A 15241-nucleotide genomic window follows, 5' to 3' on the forward strand; every position below is an offset into this window, starting at 1 on the left:
CCGGGCTGAGCTGCTTTAAATAGATCCGTTTGAAGACGGAGACTCTGGGAGGGCGGAGGAACGTATGACGGGCTTTACTGGGAGCTCGGAGGCATTCAGAGCATGAGGGTAATTTCCTTCATATCCACCTTCAAAAGACGCAGAGAGCCTCGGAGGTCTCTACGTCTTATTCCAGCTGGTTACGCTGTTCTTTGTTCTGCTGTCACATTCCTGATTTAAGTGTGAAATCACAACACGAAGACGACCTTCCACAGCTCTCACCGGGGCGGCACAATGTCGGTCAATTACCAAAGACGCTGCATTTAAAGGATTTTATCTTTTGGGGTCTGAATGACTAACAATAGATTTCTGTAGCCTGCAGTAGTGCTGTGGTACTCGAGACCACTTTCTGAAGGTCTCGGTCTCGCCCTGCCTTGGTCCAGGTCTTTACTCGGCCTCGATCCTTAATGGTCTTGGTCTTGTATTGTGGTCTTAAATACAACACTAGCCTGCAGCAGTAAAACGGGGATCGCAACTGGTGATCAGTAGGAGAAAAAACAAGAAGATAACAAAGGTAGTCTGGAAGTTTTCCCGGTACTGCGGTGATGGGATGGAAACTGACAGTTTCTCACATTTACGAGCGGTGAAATAATTCACAGTCGATCCGTTCTGATGACCCACAAGCAGTTCAGGCCGACAGATCGATGGACGACAATAAAAGTGGTGCTGCTAAATCCTCGTGCAGAGTCTCAGAGGAAAGAAGGCAGCTGCAAAACTCACAAAGAGATCAAGTTTCTCTTCAGCTGCACCGCCAAAGATGACACAAACTAACTTATTGATGCAGCGACAGATCGCAGCCTTACTCTCTGTGCAGACTCTTTTTAGTCCAAGTCATAAACGATCATGTCTTCTTACGACCTCTGGTTTAGGATTCTAGCGTTTAACCATATATGTTTATTTACTTTTTATTCCTGATGCTAAATTCACTCCTTGAATAATCCAGAAACTTTGCAGCAATAACTCTGATCAGAACTCGATGGTACGTTCTGCAGACGTATGCATGACAGTTTGACAGCAGGGATCAGTTTAGTGTAGGTGCAGGATTCATGTGGACTCTGTAACGCCCGTTATTTAAGAATGCGAGCTGCACTCTTGCGGCCGTTTGAGTTCGATGCAGCTTTTAGCAGAGACACACCGCTGGTCAGATGATCTGTTGATGTGTTCAGTTTGTAGTTCTGCAGCAAACAAACAAAAGGTGGATTTTCAAAGTGCACGCGGAGCCGAGAGCTCGCATGCACGCCGAGATAAAAGGCTCCACTGCTAGCACCAAGCTAATTTTATCACACAAAAGGAGGCGGGAGGCAGCTGGAGGAGACAATGAGAGACTGTGACAGAGGTGTGGGGTGAAGGTGTGTGTGTGTGTGTGTGAGTGGTGTGTTCTGCAGATTTAAAGCAGTTAGATATCCTCACTCACTGAGAGCAGGTGTTGAAGGTGTAGAATCTTTTTCATTAAAATATCTAAATTAATGAAAAAATGGACTAAACTAGTTATATTTTTTTTGTTGAGTTCTTACATCACCTCAAATATTTCCAACAGTTATCAAAACCAGAGAAATCCGTAATTTTATTGTGGTAACGGGACGCTTCTTGTCCTGGTGGCCGCCATGACAGACCCGACATGTTCTCTCTGACTGCTGGCGGTGACATCAAACAGACTTTATCGTAGTCATGGAAACTAGAAAGCTGGCAGCATGACGTGCTACAGGTACAATTGACTGACATCACACGTCATGCGATGGGACTCATTCATGTGTTGCTATGGTAACACGATAGATAGCGTTCGTTCCGCCCTCACAGCAAATCATTTGAAAATAAAAATAACCTTTTTTCAGACCGCTTTGCCGTAACTAAGCTCAGCCGTCATCACGTCTTTGTACACTCGTATTGATTTCACCATGATTTTTTTCTGTACGTTATCTTTCACTCGTGGTAGGAGGTCATGTACTCACGCTCGGCGGTCGTGATCGATCCTGTTGATCTTTCCTCCGATGAAGACGCGGATCTTGCAGTCCTTCCACCTCTTCTTATTGGTCAGCAGGTACGGGATGAGCAGGGTCAGACCTGGACCGGAGACAACATACAGAGTCTGTTATTTTAAAGTCACAGCTGGCTTCATCAGACTTCTTGTTGTTTAGATGAAGCTGGAGGAGAGCTGCAGGTTTCTACCGGACCTGTAGGAGTCACTGCTGCACCGACCAAAACATGAACCCCTCTGCATCGTTTGATATTTTACTAAAAATAAAAACAAGTCTTAAAGTCCGATATCGTCACAACCCGAGTCCAAATGAGAGTTTGATAATATGACTTTTTATGCACAGAAAGGTTTGAAGGATAAACATTTCTTATATATTTCAAAATATTTTCTGTCATCTATGGAGTTTCTGAAGGCTGGTTGTCATCGTAACACATATCAGTCAGATGGATCAACTGGAAAAAGGGCACACTTTAAAATCCACTCCACCATGTTTCTCTAACACTAATATGTGTCTCTAGTCTGTCTACAAACCCCCTAATGATGAGAAAAGTCCATCCTCTCCGTCTTCAGCCTGCTCCACTTTTCAGAAAATGTGTGCTCAAACAGGCCATTTGGAGATTCTCCCTTCATGACATCACAAAGGGCAGTAACCCCTCTCCCAGGTGGGTGACACTCCCACAGCTAGGTGTTTGTTCTGCCCTCTGAGTCTGCCTTCTCAGTTGTGATTCTACTTTAGATCACCTCTGAATGTTTCCGTCCTCAGCCGTGTGACCTGCTGCTACCTCTGAACCCTTTAATCCTTCTTGTTGACCTACTTGCAGTAAATTGCTCGCTCCGCATCATTAGCTGCTGCTTGCTGATAAACGTAATCAGTGTTACAGGCTCGTCCTTCCACCTCTTACATCAACCCCATCATTTTTGTACACTCTTATTTACTCTCCGCTTCTGAGACGAGGTTGTGCATGAGAGAAGGTGAGAGTGAGATCCCAGACTATATTATAAAAAAAGATCTTAAAGGTCACATATCCTCCTCCTCCTCTTCAATCAGTGTAAATAAGTCTCAGAGCTCCTCAAAACATATGTGTGAAGTTTCTTGTTCTAAATCCACTCTGATCCTGTATTTGATCATGTCTATAAACCCCTCTATTTCAGCCCTGCTCAGAACAGGCTGTTTCTGTGTCTGTACCTTTAAATATATAAATGAGCTATGCCTGACCACGCCCTATCCCTGGAAGGGCTTGGGTGTCTCGGGCTTTCTCGCTCCATGTCCTATTGTTTACGGTGAGAAGGCAGACTCAGAGGGCAGAACAAACACCTAGCTGTGGGAGTGTCACCCACCTGGGGGAGGGGCTACTGCCCTTTGTGATGTCATGAGGGCAACATCTCCAAACGGCCTGTTTGAGCACACATTTTCTGAAAAGTGGAGCAGGCAAAAGATGGAACTTTTCTCATCACTGGGGGGTTTGTAGACGGACTAGAGACACGTGAGTGTTAGAGAAACATGGTCAAGTGGATTTAGAATAATATGTGACCTTTAATAACGTTATCTACTTTTTTGTACCCCTGTGATGTGTGTGTGTGTCGTCACAGCCCCAACACCACAAGTTCATCCTTATTCTGTGGGAAACACCAATCATCTTACATTTATAAAGATGAAGACTGTCAAAGAAGCTGATTATTACAGAATCTGCTGCTTCCAAACAGGAACATAGCTCCAGAAAAAAATCAGCTCCGAGCATCAGTTTAGGACTAATTAAGAGGTGAGAAGTGTGTGTGTTCTGCCAGCAGTGAAGAGGCTGACATGATGATGACGATGAAGATGTGGAGTGTCACATGTTATAGCGTCTCTCACACATGAGTCATGCCTGTGGCCTGCTCCACATGTCGACAGCCTGCTGAGATCCTGACAGACTCGGCGCACACTGACTCACTCAAACATACTGAGCGTGTCAGAAACACACACAGCTTTTGTTTTCTCTGGGATTGTAATCAGTTATGATAAAGACCGTCGAGCCTGTCAGCTCCTCTGATAAAGACGTCACTGACTGTTCTCACAGCAGCACGGGGGGATCGAACGTTTCTCTTTAACATCAATACATTAAAAGGATTAAAGATCTCCTTTTATTAAAGCCTCCTGAGACCCAGAAGAATCAAAGTCTGAAGGATGAAAAACAACGTTTGTGGATGTGACTGTAGTGGACAGCGGGATGTTTCAGACTCATCTGCAGCACCAACTTGAACACTGATGGAGAACAGTCTAAATGTAAAGTGAGTTCACTTGATGGAAGGACGCTGACAGTTTCACACTTTTAACATTTTAGTAACGCTTAGCAGAGACACTTTATACCATCAGTAAACACAGTTTCCTACACGGCTGTAGTTAGCACGGCCCTAGTTACCTAGGGCTGGTCAAAAATATCGATTCATCAATGCATTGCAATTACTATTTTCCCAATTCAATATCGATTCAGGGAAATCCTGAGACTGATTTTTTCCCCCGTTGTAATGACACCCCCTCTCCACTGGGGGCGCTGTGGGTGCTGTGAATTCAGCTCAGGCACAAATGCGCACTTTAGATCTTACTGTACTTTCATGTTTTATTATTATTTAACAAATATCAGAAGGTACTGTGAAGAGTTATCTGGGTATTCCTGTCATCTGTATGTTTTATTAAATCGATATCAAAGCATATTGATCAATATCGAATTGTGACCCAAAGAATTTAAATCAAATTGAATTGTGAGGTTGTGGACAATACCCAGCTCTACTTTTTTTCACCTGTTTTTCATCTAAAAAGTTGGCTGCGTCCTACAGTATATGCTGGTTTGACAAATAAACTAACTACTGTAACATGCTGACTTTCTCTTTCAGGCTGAGAGCTCGACTACCGTACTGTAGCGAGCAGGAGTGCAAACAGACGGTACCAAAAGAGCGACACAGCTGCATAGAAACTGACACTTTAAACCTTTCTTCTCTCAGAGAGACCGCCAAAAACAGACTGCGACTTATAGTCTGGATTTTACTGTAAAAGTTTTGTCTCAATAAGGCAGCACACTGTTTCCTCTGCTCCACTTTTACACTCTACGTATTTTATGCAGAGTATCATATCATGAGGTCCTTAGCCTTACTCAATGACAGGATCTATTTCCTCATCCCAGCCTCACCTCCATCATCAAACAGCCACCAGACGTCCACGGTGCCTTTCCCCTGCTTCTTGGTGAACTGCTGGCTGGCCTCCAGCAGCCTCTGGTCGGACACGTTCAGAGGGATGGTCGGGCTCTTCTTGTCTGCAGGGATCAGCGCCAAACACACACAAACACAAACAGGAAGCTGATTTAGATAGAAGGCGTCATAAAGCTGAGAGAACCGTCGTCTGTTAGAGAGAAGGACTCTGATTGGACAGAGACCGAACAGAGAAAGACCTGTGTGTGATCAAACATCATCACACAGTCGTAATAAGAAACACAAAGCTGTCAAACCTCAGAGATCATTGTTTCCTCTGTTCATTTGTTTGTGGTTGTTAAAGTCGTGGATATTTTAAAGATACCGGACCTGAAGGTTTGAAACGTTCAATTAAAGGAGCAGTATGTAACTCTGACCCCTAGGGTTTAAAATTTGTACTGCAGTCCAAATTCTAAACATTGTAGGGAGCTGTCTTCTCCTGATGACCTGATAACTGCTCTCATATCTGGCAAACCGAGGGGCGTCCAAAACGGCCGTGTGGGGGTGCCTTAAAACCGCCTACCTTCTCTGGTCCAAACAAATCCAGAATCTAAAGTTAGAAGGAGGACATACTGGCTGTCAAACCAGACGTAAAATAATGCTGTAACTGTAGAACTAAGTTGGTGGACTGATCAAGGTTGCTGATTTTGTTTCATCAATAGATTTTTGTTTGTAAAGTCTGATTGATTTGATTCATTTGGTCTTAATGAACAGGGGAAACATCATCAGTGCTGCTCGGACATCAAACAGGGAGAGAAGCTGTGAGAGGAGCAGGAGGAGTCAGCTGAAACGTGAAAACAGGAGAGCGGTTTTCATCCTGGAAAAAAGAAGAAGAAGAAGAAGAAGAAGAAGCTGCAGACAAAGTGTCACCTCAGAGAGACAAGAAGCAGCAGAGAGACTCCAGAACACTTTGGAGGAAACTGAAGCGTCTGCACCAACTCACGACAAGAAACAGTCCAGACTCGAGTTAAAGGCACAGTCACAGAGTTCAGAGAGTGGGGGCGAGTTAGAGCTGGAGAGCAGGATGAGAGAGAGAGAGAGGGGAAGAGACTAAATGTTATTCTTTAAAGCCGGAAACACGAAGCAGACACCGAGCAGAGGCAGCAGGGAGCAGGACGGTGTGTTAATATGAGAGGAATTCAAAATATACTCTGAGGAGATCAGGTGAGAGAGAGAGAGAGGTGAGAGAGGAGAGAGAGAGAGGGAGAGAGAAGAGAGAGAGGTGAGAGAAGAGAGAGAGAAAGGTGAGAGAGAGGGAGAGAGAGAGGACGAGAGAGACAGAAAGGTGAGAGAGGAGAGAGAGGAGAGAGAGAGCGAGAGAGAGGGACAAATGAAGAGAGAAAACCAAAGCAGAGGAAGGTTTAAGGCAACTCAATAAACGGGGTCTCCTGCCTTTTTTCAACAGGGGCTGAGTGGGAGCTTTGCCGTCATCATCATCATCTGAGAAACGTGAGGAGGAGGAGGGGAGAAAAAAGAAAATGTGATTGAGTTAAAATGTTAATGAGATGAGCCATCAACTGAAAACTGAGGGTCCTGAGGGTTGATGAAGATTAGGAACACAACATGTCCAGTTAATCTAAATTAACGACTAATTCATTATTAATTAGTGTTTAAAGGAGAAGAGTCACAGGATCTGGTCACCCTCGGCGTTGTGAAGCGTTAATAAACACGTTTGATTACACGAGTCGATCGCGCTGAAGCTATTGACCATTTTTATTCTAAAAACAAACAAAAAAAAAATCACAACAAGTCCAACGATCATTTTTAATGATCAACTTCCTGTTCACATTTTAAACTTCCTGTGAGGAACTTTCAAATTAAAAGTTTCTGATCATCAACCATGAAGCATTTGATCTCATTTAACAGCAAGTTCTCACAGAAACACACACACACACACACACACACACACAGCACATACTGTGACCAAAGACATCTGTGGACTAAAACTGGGCGCAGTGGGAACACTGGGGTCACAGGTCACTGGGGTGACTTCCTGTCAGGGAAGCATGTGTTTGTGTTTCTGTGTTTGCATTTCTGTGTGTGTGTCTGATTTTGTGCATACATAGGCATGTGCGTGTGTATGTGTGTGTTTGTGTGATTGTGTGTATGTGTGTGTGTGTGTGTGTGTAGAAGCAGCATAAAGGAAACTATTGATGGATTAACTCGGAGCTCTGAGAACGTGTTAAACTGATTTCCGGGATGAAAAGACTTCGTCTGTTCTGACCTGAAACTCGGTAAGTCACCTGAGTCAGATGTTTAATGTTCACTTTTTGGACAAACATTATACAACAAATTATTTTGATTTTTACCCTAAAAAGTGAATCCTTCTTGCACAGAAATGTAACTTGTGCAAAGGAAAAACTTCCACATACGTTAATTTTGCGCCCTTATTAATGAGAAACTGACTCTAAATCAACCTGAGATGATCAATAATAATGATTCTGCTCCTTTACTGCAGAGTACACAGAGTCTGGGCCGCTCAGGAAACAACCAGCTGTTCTGATAACGGACTGAAAACAATCAAGAGGTGAGTCTGCAGAATGATTGTACATTCATGATGTGAATATTAATGAAACTCCAGAGAAGCTCACAATGTCTCTGCCCGGTCTGTTCTGCAGAATAACTGTGAATATAAGAAGTTAACATTCACAGTGTGTGTGTGTGTGTGTGTGTGTGTGTGTGTGTGTGTGTGTGTGTGTGTGTGTGTGTGTGTGTGTGTGTGTGTGTGTGTGTGTGTGTGTGTGTGTGTGTGTGTGTGTGTGTGTGTGTGTGTGTGTGTGTGTGTGTGTGTGTGTGTGTGTGTGTGTGTGTGTGTGTGTGTGTGTGTGTGTGTGTGTGTGTGTGTGTGTGTGTGTGTGTGTGTGTGTGTGTGTGTGTGTGTGTGTGTGTGTGTGTGTGTGTGTGTGTGTGTGTGTGTGTGTGTGTGTGTGTGTGTGTGTGTGTGTGTGTGTGTGTGTGTGTGTGTGTGTGTGTGTGTGTGTGTGTGTGTGTGTGTGTGTGTGTGTGTGTGTGTGTGTGTGTGTGTGTGTGTGTGTGTGTGTGTGTGTGTGTGTGTGTGTGTGTGTGTGTGTGTGTGTGTGTGTGTGTGTGTGTGTGTGTGTGTGTGTGTGTGTGTGTGTGTGTGTGTGTGTGTGTGTGTGTGTGTGTGTGTGTGTGTGTGTGTGTGTGTGTGTGTGTGTGTGTGTGTGTGTGTGTGTGTGTGTGTGTGTGTGTGTGTGTGTGTGTGTGTGTGTGTGTGTGTGTGTGTGTGTGTGTGTGTGTGTGTGTGTGTGTGTGTGTGTGTGTGTGTGTGTGTGTGTGTGTGTGTGTGTGTGTGTGTGTGTGTGTGTGTGTGTGTGTGTGTGTGTGTGTGTGTGTGTGTGTGTGTGTGTGTGTGTGTGTGTGTGTGTGTGTGTGTGTGTGTGTGTGTGTGTGTGTGTGTGTGTGTGTGTGTGTGTGTGTGTGTGTGTGTGTGTGTGTGTGTGTGTGTGTGTGTGTGTGTGTGTGTGTGTGTGTGTGTGTGTGTGTGTGTGTGTGTGTGTGTGTGTGTGTGTGTGTGTGTGTGTGTGTGTGTGTGTGTGTGTGTGTGTGTGTGTGTGTGTGTGTGTGTGTGTGACCTTTCTGAATGGCCGGGCTGTTCTGCAGACTCGTGGCCTTGGAGGACGGTTTGGATGAATCAGCGTCAGAGTCTTTGCTGGTGTCTATGGACACGATCACATCCTTCATCCCCGAGGATTTCTCCTGAGAGGACAGCAGCTCGTCTGGGAGGAAGAGGGGAGAGGAGGGAGGAGGAGGGAGAGTGAGAAAAAATATAAAGAAAACAAGAAACAGGAAGTGAAACAAATCCACACAGACACACTGGACTACCATAAAGTTCAGGGAATCACAAGAAACAGCATCAAAAAAGTTTCATCAAATATGAAACTTTAGTCCTCACTTCAACTCTTAAAAATCCTGAGTCCTACATTTCCCAAAATGCACTTCAATACTTGATGTAGGTCATTTTGACGGTTGCATCAGAACATGTCTGTTAATAAAATCTTCTGATTATTTATATCTTTGATTATTTTACCCGCCACACTGTCATAGGTCATTGTTTAAAAGTGTCACGATTAGCCTGTAAGATTCACACCTGCTGTCAGCCTGGCTTCAATCACATTCAGATTGAAGCCGAAACGTCACAGGGGCGTAAATATCGCAGCTTGAAACGGCGGTCTGAATACAGTTTCAGATTTAAGGAGAAGCGTTTTGATTTGATAGATGTTAAGATGCACAGTTTGACTCGTGTGGCTGAGGAGTCGAAAAAATAATAATACAATACTCTTTATGTTTGTGGTCAAGCCAAAAAAACGATCCGATCAGGGCTTCCTGTCAGGGAAGCATGTGTTTGTGTTTCTGTGTGTGTGTCTGATTTTGTGCATACATAGGCGTGTGTGTGTGTGTGTGTGTGTGTGTGTGTGTGTGTTACCTTGTCCCTGGATATGAGACACATCCAGTCCCTCCTTCAGTCTGAGGATCACAGCACCAAACTGACTGTCGAAAGCATCGCTGAGAGAGAAAAACACAAAAGAATAAAAAGATTCAGATCAAAGAGTACGTCGTGAAGTAAAGACTGAAACACACACACAGGTTCACACACACACACACGTCTCTGCCGATGTAAATCAAAGGTCACATAGCGGAGCGTATTAACCGTGATTTTAATATTTGAACCGTCTCCGACCTTCAGCTCTAAAACTTTAATCCTCACACGTTACAATCAGGAACTCTCTCAGCTTAAACAATCACATGACTCCTTCAGGGTCCAGCAGGGAGGACAGATTACACACAAACACACACACACACACTTTAACGCTCTGTTACTACGAGTACATACAGAGTGTGTGTGTGTGGGATACTTTTACACTTCTTTAAACTGTTCGGTGTATGGATCTGTCTTTGTGAGTTTCTACACCCACATACACACTCACCGTGAGAGATATAAATGAACCTCCACCCACAGGAGCGGAGTGATACAACCGACACTCAGACACTGAAAGTGATAATGATCCATCCGGCTAAAACTCACAGAGACGAGGAAGAAAAGGAAAAGAAGAAGAAGAAGGAGGAGGAGGAGGAGGGTTAGACGATTATAAGGAAAGAGGAGGAGAATGAAGAAGAAAATTAAGATTGATGAGGAGTGAGGGAAGAAGGAGACGAAAAACGCAGAAAACAAGAGGAGGAAGAAAATAGAGACTAAACAGAAGTGGGAAGAGGAGGGAAAATGATGTAAGAGTGGGAGAAGTACGGAAAGAGGATAGTTGAGGATAAGAAGTAGAAGACAAAGGAGCTGAACAGCCAATGACAGTGACTCCTCTCACTAACCACGACGACGCGGCGCCGAACGACGCCAATTCAACATGTCAAATTGGCTGAAAAAAGGCCAACAGAGTCGGACACACCGCACAAAAACAGAGAGGCAATCGCTCACCGACGGTCCAACTAGGACTGAAGGCAGAGGATCTCCTCGGTGTGTCAGGGCCTTAAGGTGTGTTTAAAAAACAGGCTCAGTAAGTGTCCTCCTCTGCCCTGCTCCCCGCTGTCTGAAGGAGCGTCTATGAAAAGAACATCCTCATCCACTATTCATGCACACACAGCTTTTGCAGGAGCGTCTGCACTGCTGCACCAAAGTGAAACCAGTCTGCAAAATCTGATTCAGGAAAACGTTGATTTTCTAAGATATGCAGCCGTTTCATTAAGACAGGAGAGAGGGGCATGAAGTCGAAGAGGCCGGGATGGTTTGAGGAAGAGGATATTAATCGATGGAAAGAAAATCACCAAATATTCTTTGTTATTAAAATACGGCTTTTATCATTGTTCATCAAATATGTTTGGGATTTGTTGGTTCCAGCTGCTCAAAGATGATGACTCTCTTCTTCTCTCTTTCATTTATGGCGGTAAATAAAGATACTTGTGGACTGTTGGTTTGACCATTTAAATCAGAATCTTCAGTTTCAGTAAGCTCTTGAATATTTGACGTGTTTATATCATAAATAAATCGTATTTCTCAGAGGATCAGAGCAGTCAGTAGGCGGTCGTCTTCAGCTCACAGGATGATATGATTTCAGCTTCCTGAGTTCTTACTGCAGAGCGCTCGAGCACGTTCAGACATTTATATCATGTCCACAAATGTCAGAGGACTCGACCTTTTCGAGTCTAATTTACAGAAGACACACAGTGTCCACACAGGGAGGATATTCAGTCTGACCTACAGTTTGACCAACACCGAGGTCAGACATGTTCATGTTATAAGCATGATTTAAGTTCGATCCTTCAGACGGAGAGAGTCAGGACCCGTTGGCTGCCAAAATGATTAGTTTCATCGCGTGTAGTGTCATAGTGAACGACAATCAAGGCCACATCCAGGTGTCATCTAACCCCGCCCCTTTTGCTCCAACTTCATGACATTGATCGTTATGATTGGTCGGGTATCACCGTATATCTGTCAGTCAAGTCACATGGCTCTGCAATCGCCTAATCTGACACGGTGACCATTGTGTAGTCTGAGCTCGGCATGACAGTAACAAGTCTTTTAAACTCACTGGATCATGGTGATGTAGGTCTCCACGTTCATCATGTCAGAGTGTTCGGCTTCAGGCGACCCAGACCGGCAGCCTGCAGACGGAAAGAGACTTTAGTGACACTTAAAGGAGCAGTATGTAACTCTGACGCCTACTGTTTAAAATGGGTACTGCAGTCCAAATTCTAAACATTGCAGAGAGCCTTCAACAAATGTGGATTAATCCCCCGCTTTAAGAAATCTCTGATAAATGTGCTTCTTCCTCCTGTTGGAGTTTCTCTTTCAAATTAAACTCCACAAACTCTGTTGTTGTTTTTTTAATGATCTAAAACATCAGCAGGAGCCAAAGGACACAAATCATGATTTACAGACGCACATGGCTGGTATGGGTTTTCTTTTATTGGATCTAAGGGTAATAAAAAACAAAGCATGATGCCAGTGTTGTGTTTTAAATGAGCAGAGAATCGCTCTCCTGAGTTGGCTTCAGGAATCATTATTAATGTGTTTCTGTGCAGCCTAATGAGAACTTCTCTGCGATACTGATCCATAAAAAATAACAAGACTCTGATTTAAGACGACATTAGAAACTTTTAGGAGGACCTGGAACAGATTTTAAAAACCTTTACAGCCTTTTACTGAAACAAACAGAGCTGCTTTATTTCGCTGGGCAGTGGAACAATGTTTCCTGGAATTCATCTGAACCAGTAGGTGGCTCATGTAGCTTATTAAGAGTGATTTCCTCCATTACCTGCAGTAGGTACTGTGTCCCCTGCCTCATGTCCTCAGCGTACACGGGAGTGTAGAAGGCCTTGTTCTCGCTCTTCAGGAGCCAGCGTTGATAGCGGGCCTGATCTGAGGCCAGCTCTTTGAAGTTCGGCCTCCTGTAGCCCTGCAGGACATAAAAACAACACAGACCATCAAACTCATCCCCGAGGCTTTCAGCAGATTCTTACAGTGAAGGATTCAACCTGCACAGTTCTGCTGACTGGCTAGCCTAGAGTAAACACTCCTACAAAAAAATCTATATTTCCTGAAGAGAATAAAACTGAAAATATGGAAAAAGGTAGCACTAATGAAGAACCTGCAAATGGAGAAAACACTCCGCAGCACTCTAGCACAGGTACAGGATGTGGAAGCTAACGCTAACCATCACTCAAGCGAGTTCCTTAAAAGTTTTGGAAGAGATACGGGGCTGCGCAAAGACACTAAACAACATTTAATCCAAGTTGAGCACAAAAAAGCAGAGGCAGGGACGCAACAGGAAAAGATGGAAGACGTGCAAAACGTGGAACAAGTTACAGGCATGGTGGTAAAAGTGTTGAAACATCCAAAAAAATTAAACAACTCGATCAAGAAAGGAGGTCCTGACGGGAAAATAAATGGACACATAATGTTCCTGATGGAGCAGTTATGGTGGTTTTTGTGAAAAAAAAAGCTGCTACCCAACATGTAGCTTGACATTGAGAGGTCACATGGCGCTCGCCCTGACACCTCAGAGAAGACAAACGGCGACAGGAACACGTCCCGCTCAGAGTCTTCCTCTCAGGGACAGACTGTTTATTCCTGCAGCAGAGAGCTCACAGAGCTGCTCCTCCATTAGGCGGGAATGTTTACACACTTTGGCGTCACTCTGTGGGGGGCGACAGAAAGACACAGGCTGCCATTTGAGGTCAGAGGCCACTCGTGGAGGTCGGCGTGTTCCACAGAGCCGAGTTCATCCAATCAAAACGGCCTCTCTATTGTGGAGCGTTACTGCCAGGCTGAAAGGCTTTTTAACACACAGAGTACACAAGAGTGGAACAAACGCATTACTCGTACTGCTGTGGTTCAACGACCTGTTTGATTCTGAGCTCCAAAGCTGCTCAGAGAGTTTCCTGGGCTCTATCGTTACAAACGTCCACAAAACTTGAAGTTTTTTCACTTTGACTTTACCCCGGAGTATTTCCTGCCAAACCCCCTGCTAAATTTAGTGCGTGACATCGGGGTGAGCTGATGTGAGAACGCAGCAGGAAATACTAAGGTAGAGTCCCGCTGAGTGAGTGAGAGGGGGGGGATGACGTTAATATCCTGCAACCACCACACAACAACAGACTGTCTGCACTCCACCGCTACCATCTCCGTGCTCTAATGAACCTGCTGCATTATGTTTCCTGTTCTCCAGTTTCTTCTCCTCCACTCTTCAGTTCACATTATAAACATGTCAATCTACACGTAGCGCTGATGAAAAGGCAAACATTTCCATCATAGCAGCAACTTCTGCGCTGTTGTTTTTACGTTGCCCCCCCCCCCTCCATCTGTCCCACGGGGAAAGTCTCCCGCTGTGAGGGGGCATGTGTGAACAAGCAAATAAGGAAGATTCAGGCAGCCTGCCTGATCATTTTCTAGACATTTTCAGGAGTGCACGTGTGAGAACAGCAGTGTGTTCGTCTCAAGTATTTTCTAAAGTATTTTTTTATGATTCTTTTGAATCTTTTCTTAACAATCAGGTGAAACATCTTCAGAGCTGCTCACTAAGAAGAAAGGACAGGAAGCTGAGAGGGGATCAAGAGGAGAGGAGAACCCCTTTGAGTGGAGGTTTGATGAGTGTGATTCTGCAGTGAATTGATGGTTTGTGTCCCTGCAGCTCATTAACACCTCACTGAGCTCAAACTGGACTCTGTGCAACCTGAACCATCGACTCACTCCTCTGACAACAACTAACTGAGAGCTTAGTTTGGACTTTACAGATTTACACATAGCTGTGTAACTCCATCCAGGGGCCCGCTCAGAGAAGTTAAGCCTCTCGTTCAGCTCGCCTTCCGGTCGCTGCGGGGCGGGGAGACTGTGGAACACTTGAAGCACTGACACATATCGTAGGAGAGCGCAAACAAGAGCCAAACATGAGAGCCGGAGGATCAGGGGGGAAAAAAACACAGAGAGGGAAGCGACAGGTTGTTTCAATACTTTATGAGAGGGCGTGTTTTTTAAAGCGAAACAATCTCTGTTCTTAGGATCGATAGTATCCCTAAGTACCCCAAAGACCCTGACAGATCCTCTGTGATATTTCTAACCAAAAGCTGCCGAGAGTGAAGAGAGGGAGAACTGTCCAAATCGCACAAATATGTTGCCAGTGTAAAGCAGTTTTCCCTCACATTTTCGTTTAATTAAAAACATGAATTATCCAATGCTGGGCGTCTTTTTATTTTTGTTCTACAGCGGGATTTGTTCTCACCATTCGAATGTGACCGCAGATCATCAGGCCCACGTTCTTGGTGAAGCTGTGGACCAGATCCAGGAGCGCCGGGCGAGAGTTGGGGTAACCGGTCATCACCAAACACTGGGGTCTGAAATCACACAAATATCAGCTGCACATTCAGACAGTTTAACATTTAGAGGATTACTGGATGTTACGGGGTCAGCATGACTTTCACGACGACCTCTCGTCTTCTTAGTAAAGGACACAGAAGAAGAACGGGAGCAGAGTAGCG

At 44.6% G+C, this 15241-nt stretch overlaps 1 protein-coding gene across 1 annotated transcript in view; it reads right to left on the reverse strand.

The window, feature by feature from the left end:
* Positions 1-15241, reverse strand: part of slc12a2 (solute carrier family 12 member 2) — a 54740-nt gene that overhangs the window by 3671 nt on the left and 35828 nt on the right. The window contains 9 exon segments of the mRNA XM_061061397.1: positions 1989-2100; positions 5179-5301; positions 6629-6676; positions 8833-8976; positions 9684-9763; positions 11797-11833; positions 11836-11869; positions 12523-12663; positions 14986-15097. Coding sequence (XP_060917380.1) covers positions 1989-2100; positions 5179-5301; positions 6629-6676; positions 8833-8976; positions 9684-9763; positions 11797-11833; positions 11836-11869; positions 12523-12663; positions 14986-15097 — 831 coding nt within the window.

The sequence above is a fragment of the Labrus mixtus genome, chromosome 17 (assembly GCF_963584025.1).
Source record: "Labrus mixtus chromosome 17, fLabMix1.1, whole genome shotgun sequence".
Lineage (NCBI taxonomy): Eukaryota > Metazoa > Chordata > Actinopteri > Labriformes > Labridae > Labrus > Labrus mixtus.